We start from the raw sequence: 18,044 nt of genomic DNA, 5'->3' as shown, positions 1-18,044 counted from the left end.
TCAGAAGATCATCTGGTCCCATCTGTAGTAGTTTGTTTACATTTGGGTTGGCATATCTTAATATAATCTTAGACCCCCCAAATACCACAAGACAAACTTAAAAACAGTTATTTTGGGGGAGAGGGAGGAAACCAACAATGATAGGGTTTTTTAACATTTTTGTCATTTGTCGTGATTCCTATTTTCTCCACACCCATGAAAATAAGGAAAAAATACTTTAGTTAAAAGAGGAGGTTCTGACGGAGTCATTTAAAATCCCAGCTCCTGGACTTCAGAAAAATGCCAACTGTTGCGAAACCAGCAATAAAGTAATGAGAATTGGGAGCACTAGCCTGTGATCTTCCTTTAAAAATTCAGAGCTGTTAGTTTAAATTGACAGAAAACTTAGGAATCCTGACAGCTGTACTTCTCCATTCTTCATCTTTGTTCCGTCAGTGCAGCCTTTCATTGCTGCGCTTGTTGAAGAGCAATTGGCTCAGATGGTTTGCAAAATTCTCGACTTGATAATCTAGCCCAGTTTTAAGTTCTAAGAACTGACCTCTCTTTTGAAGCACGACATTCAATAGTGTGCAGTGAAACTGCTGAGCTGTTTGCTGTGATTTTCAGCTCTCGTACTATCTTTACGTTAGAAGTGTGGTTCAGCTAAAGAATTTGTGAAATAGCACCACCTGTATGCGTGGTTTTCCTTCTGTATTCTGTGTTTTGTAGGTGTGTAATGAACAGGAGTCTGGTATTAGCAGACTTAGTTTTGACATAGAACTGCTTGTGTTTCCGCTAGAAAAATGTTAGTTCTGTTAATTGTGAAATAACTAACGTGATATTCTGTTGCTCCCATTATATTATTTACCTGTTTTGGACAGCCAGCAATAATTAAATCTGCTCATTGACAAAGGTCTAGTAGAATGTGCAGTTTTTAGTAAGTGCAACACACTTCTCCATTTATAACATAGAACCGTTGCGAGAAAACACAAGTCTGACTCGCAGCTGCTTGATAAAATGGGAGCTGGTGCAAGCTAGATGAGCAGTCACGGTAGAAAATGGGTTTTCTGTGTTTTCTAACAGGTTACTCAACATTTTAGTGACTGTGTGACTGAAAAGAAAGTCAGCGATAGTCCTGTGACATTGGTAGTTGAAAAGAAGGAACAAATTTATCCTGACCAGAGTGAAGAGATGACCTCGTGTGTAGCCCAGGCGGAGCAGCAGCAGGCTGAGACAAGCCTGAGCAATCGCTCCACAGGTGAGATGGCCGTGTTGGAAAACGGGCAGTGCGGTTTCCCAGGCTAAGCGCTGTCCATTTGTAGAGTTTCCTGTAATGAACTGTGGAATTCAGTTGGCAAAGTTACTCAATAATTAACTAGTTCATCATTCTAGTAGTAATGTTGCATTTCTTTGTATGCTGCCTCACAAAAAATGACTAAAAATAATGTATGATATAATGACACCATTATATCAAAAGCAGCAGAGAATCTCACTTCTCATTAGCGATGAACAATTCAGTCTCAGAAGAATACAGAAACCAACTAGCTTACAGGAACTGCAAAATTGTTATCATTCTTGTCTCAGCAACTGAATACCCACTTCTTGGAATAGAAATCCACATGACAGGTTTATTTTTATAGTCTGTAATTCTAGCAACAAGGAAGCAGAAAGATGAACCTCCTCAGACATTTTCCATCTCATTCCTAATGTTTACTATGTGCTTAATAAAACCCAGTCTTGTAGAAGAAAGACTTTCTTAATTTCTTTGTTATCTGTATTCTTTAAGATTTCTTCTGGATATTGATCATTCCAATTGCAGGGAACTAAAAGTTCCATGAACAGGTTGTGGGTGTTTTTTCTTTTTAAACCCAAGATCTGTATTGTGAAATGGAATGATTCCATAAATTGGGGTCGCTGTCTCCATAGAACATTTACCTGTTAAAGAGGTTTTCAGAGCTTTGAGGGGGGGAAGGGGAGAGAAATTCCATTGCTCTGGCACAGTAACGTATCTCCTGACACCTTGATCTTTTTCCTGGTTAATGTGAAGCATGTGGTTGCCAGTTGATTACTGCCACAGAGTGCAGAGTTAGCTTCGCCTCTCTCGTGATGCATTAGTCTAAGGCACTTTGAAGCCCTTGTGGGAGACTGTTTAATTAGAAGGTACTTATTATTGCAGTTATTTTGAAAATAAAGTGAAGCAGCACCTCCCCTTGCTCTGCAGGCCCTCCTGAGTGCATTGCTTTGTCCCACTGAAGTTGTTCTTAAAGCCCAGTTCACGCTTTCAGCCTAATTGGCATTCCTTGATGTAACAGTCTCTGATACGTACTTTATCTTACTGAAACATTAGTATTGTTAGTTTTCAGTGGAAGGCTCAGGTGCCTAAGGTAGGCTTCTGGACTTGGGCAAAGTCATATGGCCAAACAGAAGTTCCCTTCTAGACATTTGTATTTCCACATCCTTGGTACATATTATTGGATTTGCAATATTGACCAAAACCAGTGCACTTCTGCTCTGTTGGATATTTTTATTTAGTGAACAGATGCACACACCCAGCATCTTGAGGGGTTTTGTTTGTGTGGTTTGTTTTGTTTTGGTTTTATTTCTCCCCAGATCAACTTGGTCAAGATGTATTACATTCCAGATCAGATCTAGACACAGACAATGCACATATTTCAGTGGAACTTTCTCCCGAAGAAACACCAGTCGAAATTGTGCTTGGAAAGGTAATGAATATCCTGAGATCCAGACAAGATTTTCACTGGTCTAAGCCTACATCAGATACATTGCCTTCACTCTGGTGGGAGGTGCTTAAGTACGTGATCCATTTCAAGCCCACTGGACTTCACTGTGTCACAGTTAATTTTTAAAATGAAATCGTATGACATTTGCCATTTATTTTGATGTATAAAGACTTACTTGAGCTGAAAGATTCTGTATACATTTACACTTCTCATAATTTAACTTTTTTGTCAGACTGATTTTTCTGCTGTGTTGTTCTGTGGTTATACAAAGCCTGGTGACAACACAAAAGATGGGCCAGGAAGAATGTCTCGGAAAAGTCCAACTTGAGCCATGTTAAAACTGGGTGTGAGAGTCCAGATAGTAGTTCATATGAGCATCTGTTGCTTCTACCTGTACATACAAAAGGCAGGTGGACTAGATGTGGAAATCAGTAGAGCAGGTCTTTGGATCGTAGCACAAGACAGCTTCTCCATCTTCTAGTTACATGTTCACCAATATATGCTGGAATCACTCTGGTAAACCACGCTATCTAGCTGACATAGAGTCTTGCAGTAGAAGGAGACTTTTAGTAAGATTCTGACCATGCCTGGCCGTGAAACTGTGTGTCCTGCCAAGTCTTTCCCCGCAGTAAACCTCCTAGGGAGCTACTGATACTGATTTTTCCCTTGTATAGTCGTTCAGTCTAGTTACAGACTAGGTGTAGTAGAGTGTTTGCATAGTATGAGTGTATACTGCTCCTTTATTTCAGTACAGTTTATAGCCCACTACAGTAATACAGTCATTTTCATTAAAAACAGGTTCCTTCTTGTTTAGGTTACTGAAGGTGAAATTGGACCTTTCAGCACAGTCAGACTTCAGCTCATATTTGTCCCAGCTGTCCCTGGGGATGTGCGGGCAGACTTTGTGATCGTGTTTGACAACTCAGACTGCAAACCAGTGAGTGATTTTGTGCAAGACTTGCTTCAAAACACTGTAGAAAGATACTTTAACATCCTGCTACTTCTGCTTTTCCCAAGAATTACAAGAGCTCTGAATCCTATATTAGAAACAGGAGATGGGAGGTAACTTTGGGAGGTAATCATGGCCCTTCTTTCTGATGCAGTATGGTTATTAAACCTGTTGATTCCCTTAAATTTCTATGCAAATAATCCTGATATTCCCAGTTTTATCAGACATCATACTGGAAAACCTCTAATGTCCTGGAAACAAACCCAAAAGTATTCTCCTCTATTCCCAACCCACGTTGTTTATTTTCTTTCTGATATATCAGAATTGGAATTATTTAGCATGCAGTAGTGAAACTGATGTGTGAGAGCTGGAAGGGATGACAACTTTAGTTACCACTTCAACATATTTTGATTCTGCACTTTGTTGGAAGCCAAATTCTGCCTGGGAACAGTTGACAGAAGCTTTCCAAAAAAAAATAAACAAAAACTTTCGGTCTACAGACGGAGCTGCAGGTGCATGCTGTGGGCTCCTGGGGGTTCCCTCTCTCTCAGGATCCTTTTATCCAAGTCCGAGCTACATGGGCACTGATGGCAGACCTAAGGCCATTGTAGGAAGTGCAGCACTGTGCTGCCATACTGTGTTCCTTTGCTGGCTAAACAAGCTGCAGTCTCTTGAGTTTCTGAATTATGGCACATTCACTTAAGCTGGGTGCACTTTAACTACTTCTTTTCGATGTCAGGGGCAGCATGCTGTTCCTTCATGTTCTCTGTCAAAGAATCCAAACCAAAATTCTTTTTTTCTCCTGGGACACCATAACATCTAGGTTTTATTTTACAAATTATTTTCATAGCTTTGCCTAATTAAAGAAACTGTTGAAATATGAATAATAAAATACTTTACTCAGCTGTAGTTTATAGCAGAAATTCTTGCTCTGTCTAGATCAGTAAGAATTTGAGACTAACAAAAATAATTACACTTTTGATTTATGTATTAACAGCTGTGCTTTAGTGCCGTTGGAGTCTCTATTGATGTCCCGGTTTGGGTGCCCAATCCCAACATTGATTTAAAGATCTGTATGTATGACCAACTTTACCAGGACTGCATTGTCATTCAAAGCAGGTGAGCTGCCCCTTCACTATCAGCTGCCTTCTATAGCTAGATACTGCGATCATAGGTCTCTAGCTGATGTCTTGAGGTTCTGTTGTGCCAGACCCATCTTGTCATCATTGGAAGCTGAAGAACAGTTTGGGTTTTGCCCTGGCATTTCAGGAGGACATCCTGATCACAAGCCCTTTGAGTTCATTGCTGCCGGGGAAATTGGACGTGGGTATCCTCCTATCCCAGCTACCCAAGGCCAGCCGCAGCTATGAAGTGTCGGGGTTAATACACACCCTTTGCACTCCCACAAGATTCCCTGCGTTGTGCCTGTTCTGTGGCATAACTGTGAAGTCCCTAGGGACTAGCAACTCCACAGAGTTTCATCATGTGGAATTTGCGTACTAAACATTGGGAGATAAATATGTCTAAAATGAAGTGCACATTGGGTACAATTGATTCAGCCAGGAAACTTTATGAAATAATATTTTGTTATTTCTCAACTATTTTACTTTTAATTAAAATCCATGGGACACATGATCTGGAAGCCAACCTCATGCCAGCTGTTCTTGATTGAGAAGGTCAATCACCAGTCTTTCCAGAGTTGGGATATGGTGCTGGATAAATCACCTCAGTCCTTTTTCATTTACTGTAAAATGGGAAGGGTACAACTTTTCCTAACCCATATAGGCCTTAAGCACCGCAGTGGCGTGACAGATACCTTGTGAGGACACAGATAGTGACCAAATAGCAATTCACAGGAGAAAAAATATCTGGGTGTTTCTGTAGTCCAAGTCAGTCACGTCTGAAGACTGGTTCTGTTTGCACTATAGTATAAAGATAATACTTCAGCTCATCGGCTCACAGAGATTTCATGCTGTCAGAGAGGGGTTGCATGAACTTTTGTTCTCTTAATTGTCTCCAGGTGCTGGGTGTCTTTAGCTAACGCAGTCACTATTGAATGCTTATTTTAACAATTTACATTTCTTAGATTCTATTTAAATAGGATTGGGGTGGGTTTGTGGGAGGGTGGGGGAGAGATTGGTTCTGTAGAAGGCATCCATTCTAAACCTCTTACCAGAATTACAGACTGCAGAGATTCTTCACAGTTGGAAAGAAATAAGTAAAGCTGTTATCTCAGAAATTCAGTTTACAGATATGACAAGCACCAGTTCTTATGTAAGTGATTTTACTTGGTCTAGATAACCCAGGGATAAAACTTATAAGTATAGAAGCAGAATAACTCTCCTAATGAAAACTTAAGATTTCAAGGGGATCCTAAAGATAGAAACTGTCAAATTGCTTAGGGCCAAACCTTAACTAAGGGAAAAATCCTGCTGATCCTTTGCCAAGTTTCACTAAACTAAGAGCACTTAATATGTGGTATACTGTCCTTAGTGCCTTGGCAAATCCAGTCTTTGATTTACCACCCAATTCTCTACAGTTAGGAAAAATTGTCTTTGCTATACTTTGAATTTCAGCCCAGATGACTGTATTTCATGTGCAGTAAAACCATGTCTCAACTCTTTATCCTGGAAAAGTAGATAGATTTCATCATGCTGTTAGATGTGGTGCCTGAGAAGTTCCTTCCTCTAGCAGCTATTGAAATTTTTCTGTAGCGTGTAGCAGAAAGGATTCCTCATTGCTACGTGGTATATGTCAAACCACTTCTCAAACAGATGAATTTAAACTGCTGAAAATAGCTGTAAATCACTATTGGTCCAAACCAGTCTCTTAGGTTAGACTAGTAAACAGCTGTGTTTTAATGGCAGTAGTAAAAACCTGGGGAAAGGTAGCCTTGCTAAGGTCTGTGGTCTGGAACTATGCACAGACAAAGGACCCAGAGCCAAGGACAATTATCAGGCTAGCAAAGAAGCGGCCAAACTGCTGTCAGCATACAAACCAAGATAATAGTTTGTTACAGTGGCTTTGTGTGAGAGCTGTGTGTCAGCTACACGGTGCTGTCTGTGAACTCATGCTCGTAGCAAGCACTCACTGGAGCAGACGCAAGGTAAGGTTACCCAGCCCAGCTGAAAGGGCTGCTTGTCCAACAGCTGCTGAAATGCCTGAGCTGGTGAGAACTGAAGTTCAGAGCCAGTAGATATGAAACGTTATTAGCATAACTTCTAGAACACAGGTTCTTTAATTAAATGTTAATTAAATATGTAAATAATCCTACTATTCAGGGATATTCTTACAAATGTCTGCTCTAATCCCTAACTAGTTCTAAGAAGAAAAAAACCACAAACAACTAAAACTTGTAGTGAGAGAATTCTTTAGATTTTTGGGGCAAAATCTGACCCAGGCCTGGGGGAGATGATGTGTTACAACAGCCTTCTGTTCACACCAGTACACACAAACGTCTGGCAGAAGCGGAGCAGAAAGAACTTGCCTGTGTCTTCCTGCTGCTGCAGTCTATGATGTTGTAGTCTGCAGCAGAAGTAGAAGATCAGGTTTTCAAGTCAGATAGCTCTGGCACTGAAGTGCCCAGGCAAGCTCTGCAGAATTGCAAAATGTTAGTTAATACTGGTTTGGGGTTTGTTTTGTTTTTTTCTCTGGTCACACAGAACATGGTAACCAGGAAGCGTAAGTAAGCAGCATAAAGGGTGAAAGAGTCTTGTCAGAATCCTGTCCAGTATAAATTACTTCGAGAAGTAATTTCTTTGGCAGGTTATAATCTGCACTGATTTAATGAAATAGTATCTAGTTCTCGTAGATTGTCAACAGTCAGAAATCATTCCAGGCTCCCAGTACCACACGCTATAGCTGTTGATTTAGAGCAGACCATCTGGACTGACAGCTTGTAAACCAGTCCAAGAGAAGGAAAATGACAAGCTGAAATATTTGTAAATTGCTTGGCAATTGTGCACATGGGCAGAAAATTCCAAAGCAGGGTATGGTTTGTGGCTATTGCTGTATTATAATATGGCCAGAATTCAGTAAACAGGGAGAGGTTTCCTAGCGTCCAGTATGCCATTCACAGAGCAGAGTGACACCTGGTTTTAGCAGACGAACTGGCAGTACCAGCTTAGCCACACTACGGCTTCTTGCCCTGTAGAATCTCCGCTCTCAAAGGAGAAGCGAATTCACGTTATTTAAAAGAAGTTACCGTGGTTTTGGGGAGAAAAACCAACAGCAGCAGTGCTCTCTGTGCATTTCTGGCATTAGAAAGCCCCCTGAGTTTGAGGTTTCTTCCTGCCTGTAAAGGCTTATTTTTTGGTGTTGAAGGTTTTGAGATAATTATGGTGATAATGAGGATGAATGGATTTCACAAACTGGGTACATGTTGATGTTTTAGGTGTATTATGCTCTTTCAGGTTCATTCTCTCGATTCTTCTGACTACAGGCTGGGACATCAGGTGCTTGTTAGCCACTTAAGCAGCATCTAGGCATCCTTGGCCCCACTTAGGGGTCACTGGTCTTTGGTTTTCTGTTTCTCAGACAGAATAACAGGTTTTTATTTGTTGCATCACCCCCCAGTTGTTATACAACCTAGATCCAGCATGATGAGAAGACCACTCCTTTTCTATTTTGGGTGGGTTCTGTGCTGCAGCTAGGACCAATTAGGTGTCTCGAACACTGAGTGAGTGATTCCTGTTGATTCAGATAGAGAGAATGTATGTTAGGAGCAAATAATTAGCTGGTAAGTCACAATAATTTGGCTTTGACTTTCCCCTGACCTGACTTATCACTGTGCTGCACTTTGATAATTATGTTCCAATCAGCTGTGTATATTGCATGAAATACAGCTGGGTTTACTTACAGCGCTTCCAAAATCTTGTTTTCTATACTTATGTTAAAAGAGAATACAACTGTCTGATTTTGCAGTAGCAGTTTTACATGCCTATCATTTTCAAAGGAAGCTTGGAATAGTTGTAACATAGAGTGGGGATGCAAGGGAGGGGGCAGAGGGGGGCCAAACTGCAAGAGCAAATGTTGCCGAGGTGGCAGTACCGGTAGCCTCAAAGCCACCTGAGCACATCTGATCTGTTTGCAGAGCAAAAGCCACGCTGCGTTTGAAGTTTGAAGTATGCAAAGAATTGAGTAAGCACATGGAGCTGCTTCCAAAAACGGGTTACATCCAAGCTCAGTCATCCTTCAGTGTGCAGCTGAAGTTTCTGCCCAGGTAACCTAACAACATTAATCTTGTCACTATTGAAGACAGTATTGGTAGGAGGCTGTCAGTGGAAAACTTGAGCAGGTCAAAGTTTTTTCTTCCTTCACACTGTAGCAGAGTGGACTTCACACTGCTGGTGTCAGTGCGGTCCCAGTCTCCCCCCTCTCTCCCCCTTGGAAGTTGCCAGATGCTCAAGGAGGAAATTAACTTGGATCACAGGCCTGTGAGGAAATGCTGTCCCTGTGGTGACAGCAGCAGTGTGAAAATGTGAGCAGTTGCGTTCCTGGTAGGCTGCTCCCGTTTCTGCGGGGAAGCTATTCTTATACACAAGAGAGGTTATCTGGGCCAGGTGGCTACTTCATGCATCACTGATTAAATAATTTCTGGACAAGAACTCCTGTGCTTGCTAATTAAGGTAAGAATGGTTTGGCTTCCTGTTCATATCTCTTCTACCCCTGTACCTTTTTCTCCAAAATATAAATGTGTTGATCTTGAATTCCATTTTATATAACATCATCTAAAATGCTAAAAGCTTATCCCAGCAAGTTTCTCTTCTGCATTTCATGATACATCTACATAAACATAGCTCAGTTATAGGAAACAAAGAATTCCAGTTTTTAAATACAAAAGCTCCTGTTGACCACTGTTAAGTTTATGTACCTCATCATTGCCATCCTAAAGAATTCAGCAGGACATTTCTTTTCAAATATAAATTAAATTATATAGATCCTAATTCTGGTGTACAGCCAAATACTTTGGCGGCTGCACTGATTGCTGCTTTTTTCATGGAAGTTACCTAGTCCCATTGGTGTGAGCATATTTGGATTTTCACTGATGTGCTCAGCATCTCTGGATTCTAACTTGAGAGTATAATCACCGATTTTGAAATTTTCACCAGGTTAGTGTTCAAAGAACTAAAAGTATTTACAGTTCTTCCAACATCTCAAATCCTATCGGATCACAACAGCAGTAACCATGATTATGACATTTTTCAGTGCCTAAACTTCGGATGCTGTAAAGCACTGTTACACGCACTCAGTGGATAGGAGCATAGGTTGGATTTAGGACGTTAATCTTCCTTTGAGAAATGGGGAAGCTTCAGAAAAGGGATTTGATGAGATTAAGGCGTTTCTGACACACAAAGTACATATCTGGCTGTTTCAGTGTGTAAATCGGTTTTAAAAGACCTAGCACACAGGGGAGGTGTGTGTGTGCAGAGAGATGAGCTTGCTCCAAGCTGACGTGAAGTACTGCGCTAGTGACACATTTCTTTAAATGCCTCCTCACCGACTTTGTATTACAGGCTATATTAGTAGAATAGCTATATTAAAAGTAACGCAAAAGTAAGAAGAAACGCTCATCCAGCAATATGGAGTGAACAGATAGATGGCTGAAGGCTGGGGGAGTTCTCCCGAGTATTCTGTGCTCACTAAAATACTCGGTCAGATGTTACAATACTCATAACTTTCTGGGTGTTTGAAGCAGACGTTTTCTGTTTGTTTGAAGGCAAGTTCTCTCATCTGCTGACTTCCAGAATTCCCAAATATCACATCTTTTAGTTTTTCTGCGTTTGGAACTGGTCCTGCATATGCTGACAGTCTAAATGTGATTTGTCTTTTATGCTTCTCTTTAATTGCTCTTAGGCATGAATATGCCATTTTCAGAGATCTATCTGAAGGATTTCAGTATCTTTTCCCCAAGGCATAACAGCTATATTAGAGTCCATCCCTGTGTACGTACAGTTACAATTATTTTTTCCCTCTGGACTGTTTTGTAACAGATTAATTTCTTCTGCTAGTCTAATGTCCTGTGACAAAGTGAAAGCCAATATGTTATTCCTACCTTGTTTTTAACTCCAGTTCCTATATTTAAACATGTTAGCAATAACTTTGAAGATTACCTTCTAAAGTCACATTTCAGACTTGCAAAATAACAGCCAGCAAGATTTCAAATCACCATGGTGACCAAGTGGGTGCTATTTATTCATTAACTATTCTTTAACAATACGTTAAAAACCTGCATGTAATTCCAGTAGTAGTAGTGGGAACATAATCACTGTGGAGACCTAAGAACAGGAAGCAATTTGCTCCAATGCTGTAAGACACTATAAATAGACCAGCAGAGCTAAAAACGCGAGAGCTTTTGTGTTGTCTTGGCTCAAAGCTCTGAAATTGAGCGTATGATAGCAAGATGCTTCAGCTACAGAAAACCCGCATGTTTCTTACAAATTACGGATCTGGTGTATAATCAGACACTATTGGTCCCCAAGTTTGTTTCACTTCATTTATGTCTCTGTGCTTTGTGATGCAATTGATTGTGGGCTGGTAATTAGCCAACACCGGTGTCAAAAGGAAGTGATTGCCTAGGTTGGGTTGGTTACGTGCAGCAAAGATGCAGAAGGCTTATATTCTGGTTATAAAGTAAGCTTGAAATGACTGGATGACATTTTAAAAAAGGATAAAAGGCTGCAGACCTCTGTGAATAACTCCCTTAAACTCCTGTGGCTCCAAAATCCTATCTTTAAAAAATAAAAAATCCACCATTAATGTAGCAGGTCAATTATTCTCACTTCCTTGCTAGATACCCTTGCGGTCGTGTATAGCTGCTCAGAGCAGACGGTCTGGAGGTGTGCCACTCTACAGCAAACTTGTGACAAGTCCGTACGATTCCTGATCTGACTGCATCTTCTTTTTCTTGGCCAGAAAGTGGAACTTCATAGGTCACTAATTTTTGACTAATTTTCCCTAATACTTGCATAGATCAGATTTTAGTTAGACTGGACTGCAGTGAAGCGATGGAGTTGGTGCTTCACCAGTTATATCTATGAATATTCTATTGGAGCACAAACGCTGTGTTAAGATTAAAAGCTGTGAACAATAAAACTTTGAGACAGGTTTGGGGTTTTTTTTGGTTCAGAAATACATCCATCAAAAATTTATTATTTTTCTTAGCCAGAAAGTAGTCAGAATATTTTATGAGACCAAATATACTTTTTAATTTTTAGGCACTCTCTTCCTGAAGATGCAGGGAGCTATTTTAATGAAGAGACAAGAGTTCTGGAAGTTCCACTGACGATACTGATCATGGATAAAGTTAGTGATTTTTATTACGCTGGTTATCAAGCTGACAATAGATGGAAATTATTTTAGTGAATGTTGGTTTAATGATACCTAATCTTAGATTAGTTATTTACTAGTTGAAGTCCTATAATAATAGTAAAAGGTGCTTAAAGTGGTAATACAGATTTAATAGTTTCTTCTTGTCAGCATGTTTACAATACAGAAAGTTAAATCCTCTCTAGTTAGTGCGCAGCTGTTTCCTGGTAGTTGTTTTGTACCAGAGACTTACCAGATAGCATGGCACAAGCTTTTTATTCTGATCTGCACTGCAGATGTAGCATATTCTTAGAGTTTACATTTCCTGGAGATGCAGGTGTGATTCCATTCTAGCGTATGGAATTTGAGATATGGATATTTTTTTAAATTTTGCTTATCAAAGAGACATTTCCTAAAGCTTATTTTTGGAGAACAATGAGGCTGAAGTTCAAGATAGATATGTTACATTTACATATGTTAGTGTCAAGGAACAGTGCAGAAAAACTTTTTGCAGTTGTATTTTTGGATGACATTTCACTTAAATCCTGTCCTTACAATGCTACAGATGGAGGCTTTTATCCTGTATTCTTCCATTTGTTTCAGGCTAAAAAAGTTAATCTTACTGTCCATGCAATTGTTACTACTTCGGATTTGGAAATCAGTCCAGCACAAATCCATTTTGGATACTGCACAATCTACGAAGCTGTGCAGGCAAATGTCACGCTGACAAACAAATCCATCTTGCCACAAGAGTTTGGATTTGTGGGACTCCCAGAGGTACGTAGTTATCCCACACACACCTCATCTTGTATCAAAATATATTTAATTGTTATGAAAACATATTGCAATGTGAGTGTAAATAAATCCTGACGGTTTCTTGCAAACCCATGGATGCACTGCTGCCTGCAGCACTGTGCAAACACACAGATGAGTTCTGGTACTGGTGTCGGTGAATTTCACCTTGTTATACCCTAAGCATTTTCCAGGCAGTATAAACACCTTGGAGAAGGTTTTACTATTCTCACCTGCGTAACATCAATAGAATAAAGTTAGCCTAATAAAATACCTTTTTTTTTCTTTTTTTTTTTTACACCAAGAAATCTACTAACAGAATACCTGGTACACTTTTCTTTCAGGCTCACATGTCACTTCTGCTACTAAACAAAACAGGCTTAGGGATGTTGCTTTGGCTTTGAGGCTGGGGAATCTCGTGCAGTTTGGATCCAAATGCCTAAACCCTTTGTCTTTAAAGCAGGACGGCCGTGTCCAGACTGCTTATTGGGAATCATCCCCTGAACCATGCCTAGGTATTTTCTGACTGGCTGCAAGCTGACTGGAAGCTAAATTAATCACAGGAGCTGCCAGTTCCGTGTGGGCTAGGTCTGCTGAGGGTTTGGTGGGGGTTTTTTTGCAAAAAGTTAGCTGTTCAAGCTTCAGAATAGCATGATGATCAGAGTGTGAAATGGTTTGGCATATTCCAATTGGAGCTAGAGGAACCTGACATTTAATTAGGCATTTTCCCTTTCTCTGCTGTTTTAGGGATTAAAATCAAGGAGTTAGCTAAAAGAAATTGGAATCTTCAGCTTTTGTTTTTTTGAGCTGGTACTTGTGCCTGTGGTATCTGCCCATCATACAGGGATCAACTCTTCAAAGATACAGGAGGAACTCTTAAGATTGTTATCAAATTTCATACAATTGTCTATGAAGAGTAAATAAACATTATTAGAGAAAGGTGATAACCGTAGTTGCTAAGAAGCTGGGGAATAAATTCTACTGAAGTCTGCGTTAATGGATTTAATGCCTTTCAAGTTACTCTGAGATGAGAAAAATGCATGTCAGTCAGACTCTAGTCACCAACTCCCATGAAGGCTTCTCACTAGATTTCTGTTTTCCTGACACTTGTACATTTAGTAACAAAATTTTCTTATCTTGCCAGTAATGTCTTATTTTATTTATTTAATAAGTTGATAACTAATATTTTATTATTTTAATAACAATAATTTCTTATCCTGACATTTTGAAGTTTGTTGAAATTCAGCCCAATGATGGACTTGGAATTCTTCTTCCCCTTGAAAGCCTGACATTGGACATAATCTTTAAAGCTAACAAGGCGAAAGAATACAGCTTTGAACTAACCTGCAAGTCAGAGATTAATAGGTATGTTATGAAACTGATGGAGTAGTAGGTAATCTAGAAGTCTAACTCACGCCGGATTTCCACTGTTAAGCTAGTTCAGAAATTAAATCCCTCCCTACTTTGAAGAGGTAAGGCCAGGATAAAAATGGGAGGCAGGTGGGAATTCTCCAGTTGACAAGAGTGGCTCAGTCCCTGTTAGTTTTGTCCTTCGTTTACGTGTCTGTCTCTACTGAGATGACATTTACTATCCCACCTGAAACTTATCCTTGTCACATATCCAAGCTGCAAGTTTCCCTCAGGTCCTCTTAACCTGCAATGTTATGCTTGCTTTTTCGGCAGAATTACTGAAGGTTTGTTTTTTGGTTTTTTTTTTTGTGAAAATGCTTCATACATTAAGCTAATGCTACTAAAATAATGATGGCATAAACTTTGATTTGACTGGATGTATTTCCAGAAGTTCGCAGAGGAAGAATTCAAGTAGGGACTCTAGCCAACTGTGTATTAAAAATAGATAGTATTATTGTTCATCTTTAGGCAAAATTCCCATTGCAAGCTTGAAATTCTGCTTAAATAGGGACTACAGGATTAGTTCCCTGTTTTCCAGGCTGATTAAGAGACTATTTTATGCTGAGACAATTTATCATGTGTTTATTTTTAGACAATTCAAGCTGTCATGCAAAGCAGTTGGAGTCCACCCACCTCTTGAATTGTCTCATTCCTTAGTTCAGTTTGCTGCCACAGCTTTAAATGGTGTGTCTACAGCAACACTGTACGTGATGAATGCCCACGTGAGCGCCAGCCGCTTTACTCATGCTGTCCCAAGAATTGGCAATGGGGAAGCTGCCCTTGTTGGACCCACTTCGTTTGAATTCCGTGTGCCCAAAGACTGTCCAGTGACAATCACACCTTCTGTGGGAGCTGTGCTGCCTGGGAAGGTAATGTCACTTTAAATGCCAAGTGTTCTGCCAAATCTTTTGATCGTGTACCTCCCTACAAATGCTGTCACTTGTAAACGCAGCTCAAAACATAAATTATTATTAGAATAGCTGGAATATTTCCCCAGTGTTGTCCATGATGATCTATTTGAAGAATGTTTAAATATCAAAGCTATTGGTCATGTAAAACCAGCCCACTGTAACATAGTGGACTTGCCAAAAGGCTGCAAGTGACCCTAGCCTTTGGATCATCTTATTCACTTGGAAAAAAACCTGTATTTTATTTGTTAATTTTTGGTGTCATGTATATGCTCTTATTGAGCTTTGGAGGTATAGCACACATATGAGAGCTGAATTTTGCCTGTCTTTGTTGTGTGTGCTTTCTCCCTCCCAGAAAAGCTTGATTCAAGTGTCCTTCAGACCAACACTGCCAGATCAGCTAATCAGAGAAGAGGCAGTTCGGAGGCTTTGCAGAGCAGCTGCGACAGGGGCAGAAGTACAAGTAAGGAATGCTAAGAATGAGCACATGCAGTTGGTCTGTTACTTCCAGATATTTGTTTCTCTGGATGGTATTTTTATCATAAAATTATTTGCATATTAATGAAGCCCAAACTCATGTAAGGCCTGCCTATAAACAGCAAGAGTATGACTGTACTGTTGCACTTAATGTGCAGTCTGTTCACTGAGCAGTAATTCTGTTTCATGCTAACAATTTCAAAAGCATCCCTAAAGGATTTTCTTGCAAATGCTAACTGCAAGTACTCTTAAATAAATAAAAAAAAAGTTCCTACACTTCTTGCAGATTCACAGCATACACGGACTTTCTATGCAATGCTGTGGGTCAGTTAGTTTATGTAAGCACCTATGGTTGTCTTTATTTATGAGGTAAATAGGTAAAATTCCCATGAGAGATAGTCTTTTACTCATCTGCTCCAATAGGGGAACTCTTTTTTTTTTTTTTTTAATGGGGTAAAATATGTCCATTTCAACTTAATTTACATTATTAGAAATATGTGTAATAACTGGTGTGCCTATGGCTTGTTACCATAACCCTACTGCTGTTTCCTTGTTTCCTGCACTCTTTCACCTCTTAGGTTCTGTATCCTTGGGCCGGGCACTGGGTATTTGTAAAGTGATGTCATGATTGGATTCCCAGTGATCACCCTCAGTGTATAATGTCTCTGTGTATTTGCAGAAAAGGAAGAAAGATGAAAGGAGAGAGGGAAAGAAATCAAGCATTTCCGTTACCAGACAGCAGTCTTCCAGCCAGCTTGTAAGGGATGGAGGCAGTAAATACCTGACTTCTCTGTATAGTTCTGAACAACAAAAATCCACGGAGTTACAACCTGAGTAAGTCAGCAAAAGCATCTTGTGCTGCATAGACAACATTCTCTTTACAAGCAGTTTAATAAATCTACTACAAGCTATAGGTAGACAAGAAAGCAGTCTGTGGAGAAGAAACAGCTTTAGCGATGTTGCAAAGGCTGTTTCCAAAATTAGTGCTGCTTTTAAGCCACACAGCTGTACCCTCTCATGTAAGGCAAAGAATCCCGTTATGCATCAGAGTGCTTGAAGACTTCAAAGAATGTGTCAGAAAGTGTGAGATGTGGCTGTACGGGCAAATTTGGCTGAACCGACAAGGGTAGTATTTTAAAGGGCAACTAGAAAGCTGAACTTAGTTGCCAGCAGAAACTGCTACTAATGTCCCTTTTCTGAATAGGTCTAATGGAGCTGAATACATTCAACCCAGATGGAAACCCTCTGATAGCTCATACCCATGAGTCTGGGTTAATTTTTTTTTTTGAGGGCTTGCATAGTCCATCATATTAGTGATGGTCATCTTCAGTCCTGGAAAATGAGTGATGCTGTAAAATGTGCATTTTAAATAGTCGTGTTACAGTATGTGTACCTCAGTGCGAATTACCATTAATAGCATGTGCTATCTAGAAATCTGGATACTCAGATGCAAAATCTGATACTTGAGGTCCCTTGTTTAGCATAAATTCAACTTTTTAGAACCACACTTCTGCCTAATCTGAGGAATTTAGAAGTGATTGGAAGTTAAATACATGCTTAAACACCAGGCATATTTGGCTGTATTGGAGGTTAGAAATTTTTGAATAAAATTCCATGTTCATTATGAGCTATTATATATTTAAAATACTTTCAGTACAGGTCATAAAAATAAATTTTATACTTGAAAATTCCCATTGTGAAGTATTGGTTGGCATATTGCGTTATAGAAATGTGATCATGGGTGTTTACATAGCATTAAAATAATGCAGAAGTACTGGAATACTTGATGTACTCAACATAAGGAAATGGCATTGAGGATTTTGCAGTCTTTAGTATAACATCTGTTATCTGGGTTTATAATTTTTATTCTCTTTTGGCAAGAAAAGCAAACCACTTAGTAGGGTGGGTCCATTACTGTGCATCAAGGCAGTTGCTTAGTTTCACTGTTGTGTTCAATTTTGACTGTATGACTAAGGAACAGTAAGCACAAATAGCTCAGTAGATATCCATTTGATTTTTTTTTTTCTTGCTTTCTCACTTACTAAGATGATTCTTATTCCTGGATTTTCTAGTTCTGATGCTTATATGGCAGCCCAGGCTTTCCTGATGAGGAATTTCAGTGGGAGGTTTGAAAAATATATCATACCGTGCTTTGTTGCAAGTGGACATATTGATGAAAAGAAAGGCTCTGAAAACCTAAGCTGCAGGTATTCGCAACTAGATATGTGCAATTAATGATAGTTCAGAAATTTGAGGGGAAAATGGTGGGCAGGTTAATTTCTTCATTTGGGAAGGGAATTAGTTTTCTGACCTTAAGTACTTGATAGGTCAGTAGTGGAAACTCATGGTTACAACCCATTAGTTGGTTAAGAATCAAACAGATTGATATCAAAGCAGCTTAAAGAATAATTGGATGAAAAATTTAAGGCAGAGGTAGTTCATGTTTCTGCTTAGGCATACACAAAAAGTCAGCTGCCAAAA

General features: G+C 39.6%; 1 protein-coding gene across 1 annotated transcript in view; it reads left to right on the top strand.

Moving 5' to 3' along the window:
* CFAP74 (cilia and flagella associated protein 74) overlaps positions 1-18,044 on the top strand; it is a 52,430-nt gene that overhangs the window by 26,704 nt on the left and 7,682 nt on the right. Inside the window, exons 18-29 of the mRNA XM_075437664.1 lie at positions 1,063-1,237; positions 2,590-2,702; positions 3,535-3,657; positions 4,667-4,788; positions 8,762-8,890; positions 11,886-11,973; positions 12,580-12,753; positions 14,000-14,133; positions 14,771-15,047; positions 15,442-15,549; positions 16,243-16,397; positions 17,636-17,770. Of these exons, the coding sequence (XP_075293779.1) occupies positions 1,063-1,237; positions 2,590-2,702; positions 3,535-3,657; positions 4,667-4,788; positions 8,762-8,890; positions 11,886-11,973; positions 12,580-12,753; positions 14,000-14,133; positions 14,771-15,047; positions 15,442-15,549; positions 16,243-16,397; positions 17,636-17,770 (1,733 nt within the window). The remainder of the gene's footprint in view (positions 1-1,062; positions 1,238-2,589; positions 2,703-3,534; positions 3,658-4,666; positions 4,789-8,761; positions 8,891-11,885; positions 11,974-12,579; positions 12,754-13,999; positions 14,134-14,770; positions 15,048-15,441; positions 15,550-16,242; positions 16,398-17,635; positions 17,771-18,044) is intronic.

Source organism: Opisthocomus hoazin, chromosome 16 (assembly GCF_030867145.1).
Source record: "Opisthocomus hoazin isolate bOpiHoa1 chromosome 16, bOpiHoa1.hap1, whole genome shotgun sequence".
Classification (NCBI taxonomy): Eukaryota; Metazoa; Chordata; class Aves; order Opisthocomiformes; family Opisthocomidae; genus Opisthocomus; species Opisthocomus hoazin.
Note: the sequence above shows the minus strand (reverse complement) of the source record. Positions and strands in the feature narration are given on the sequence as shown.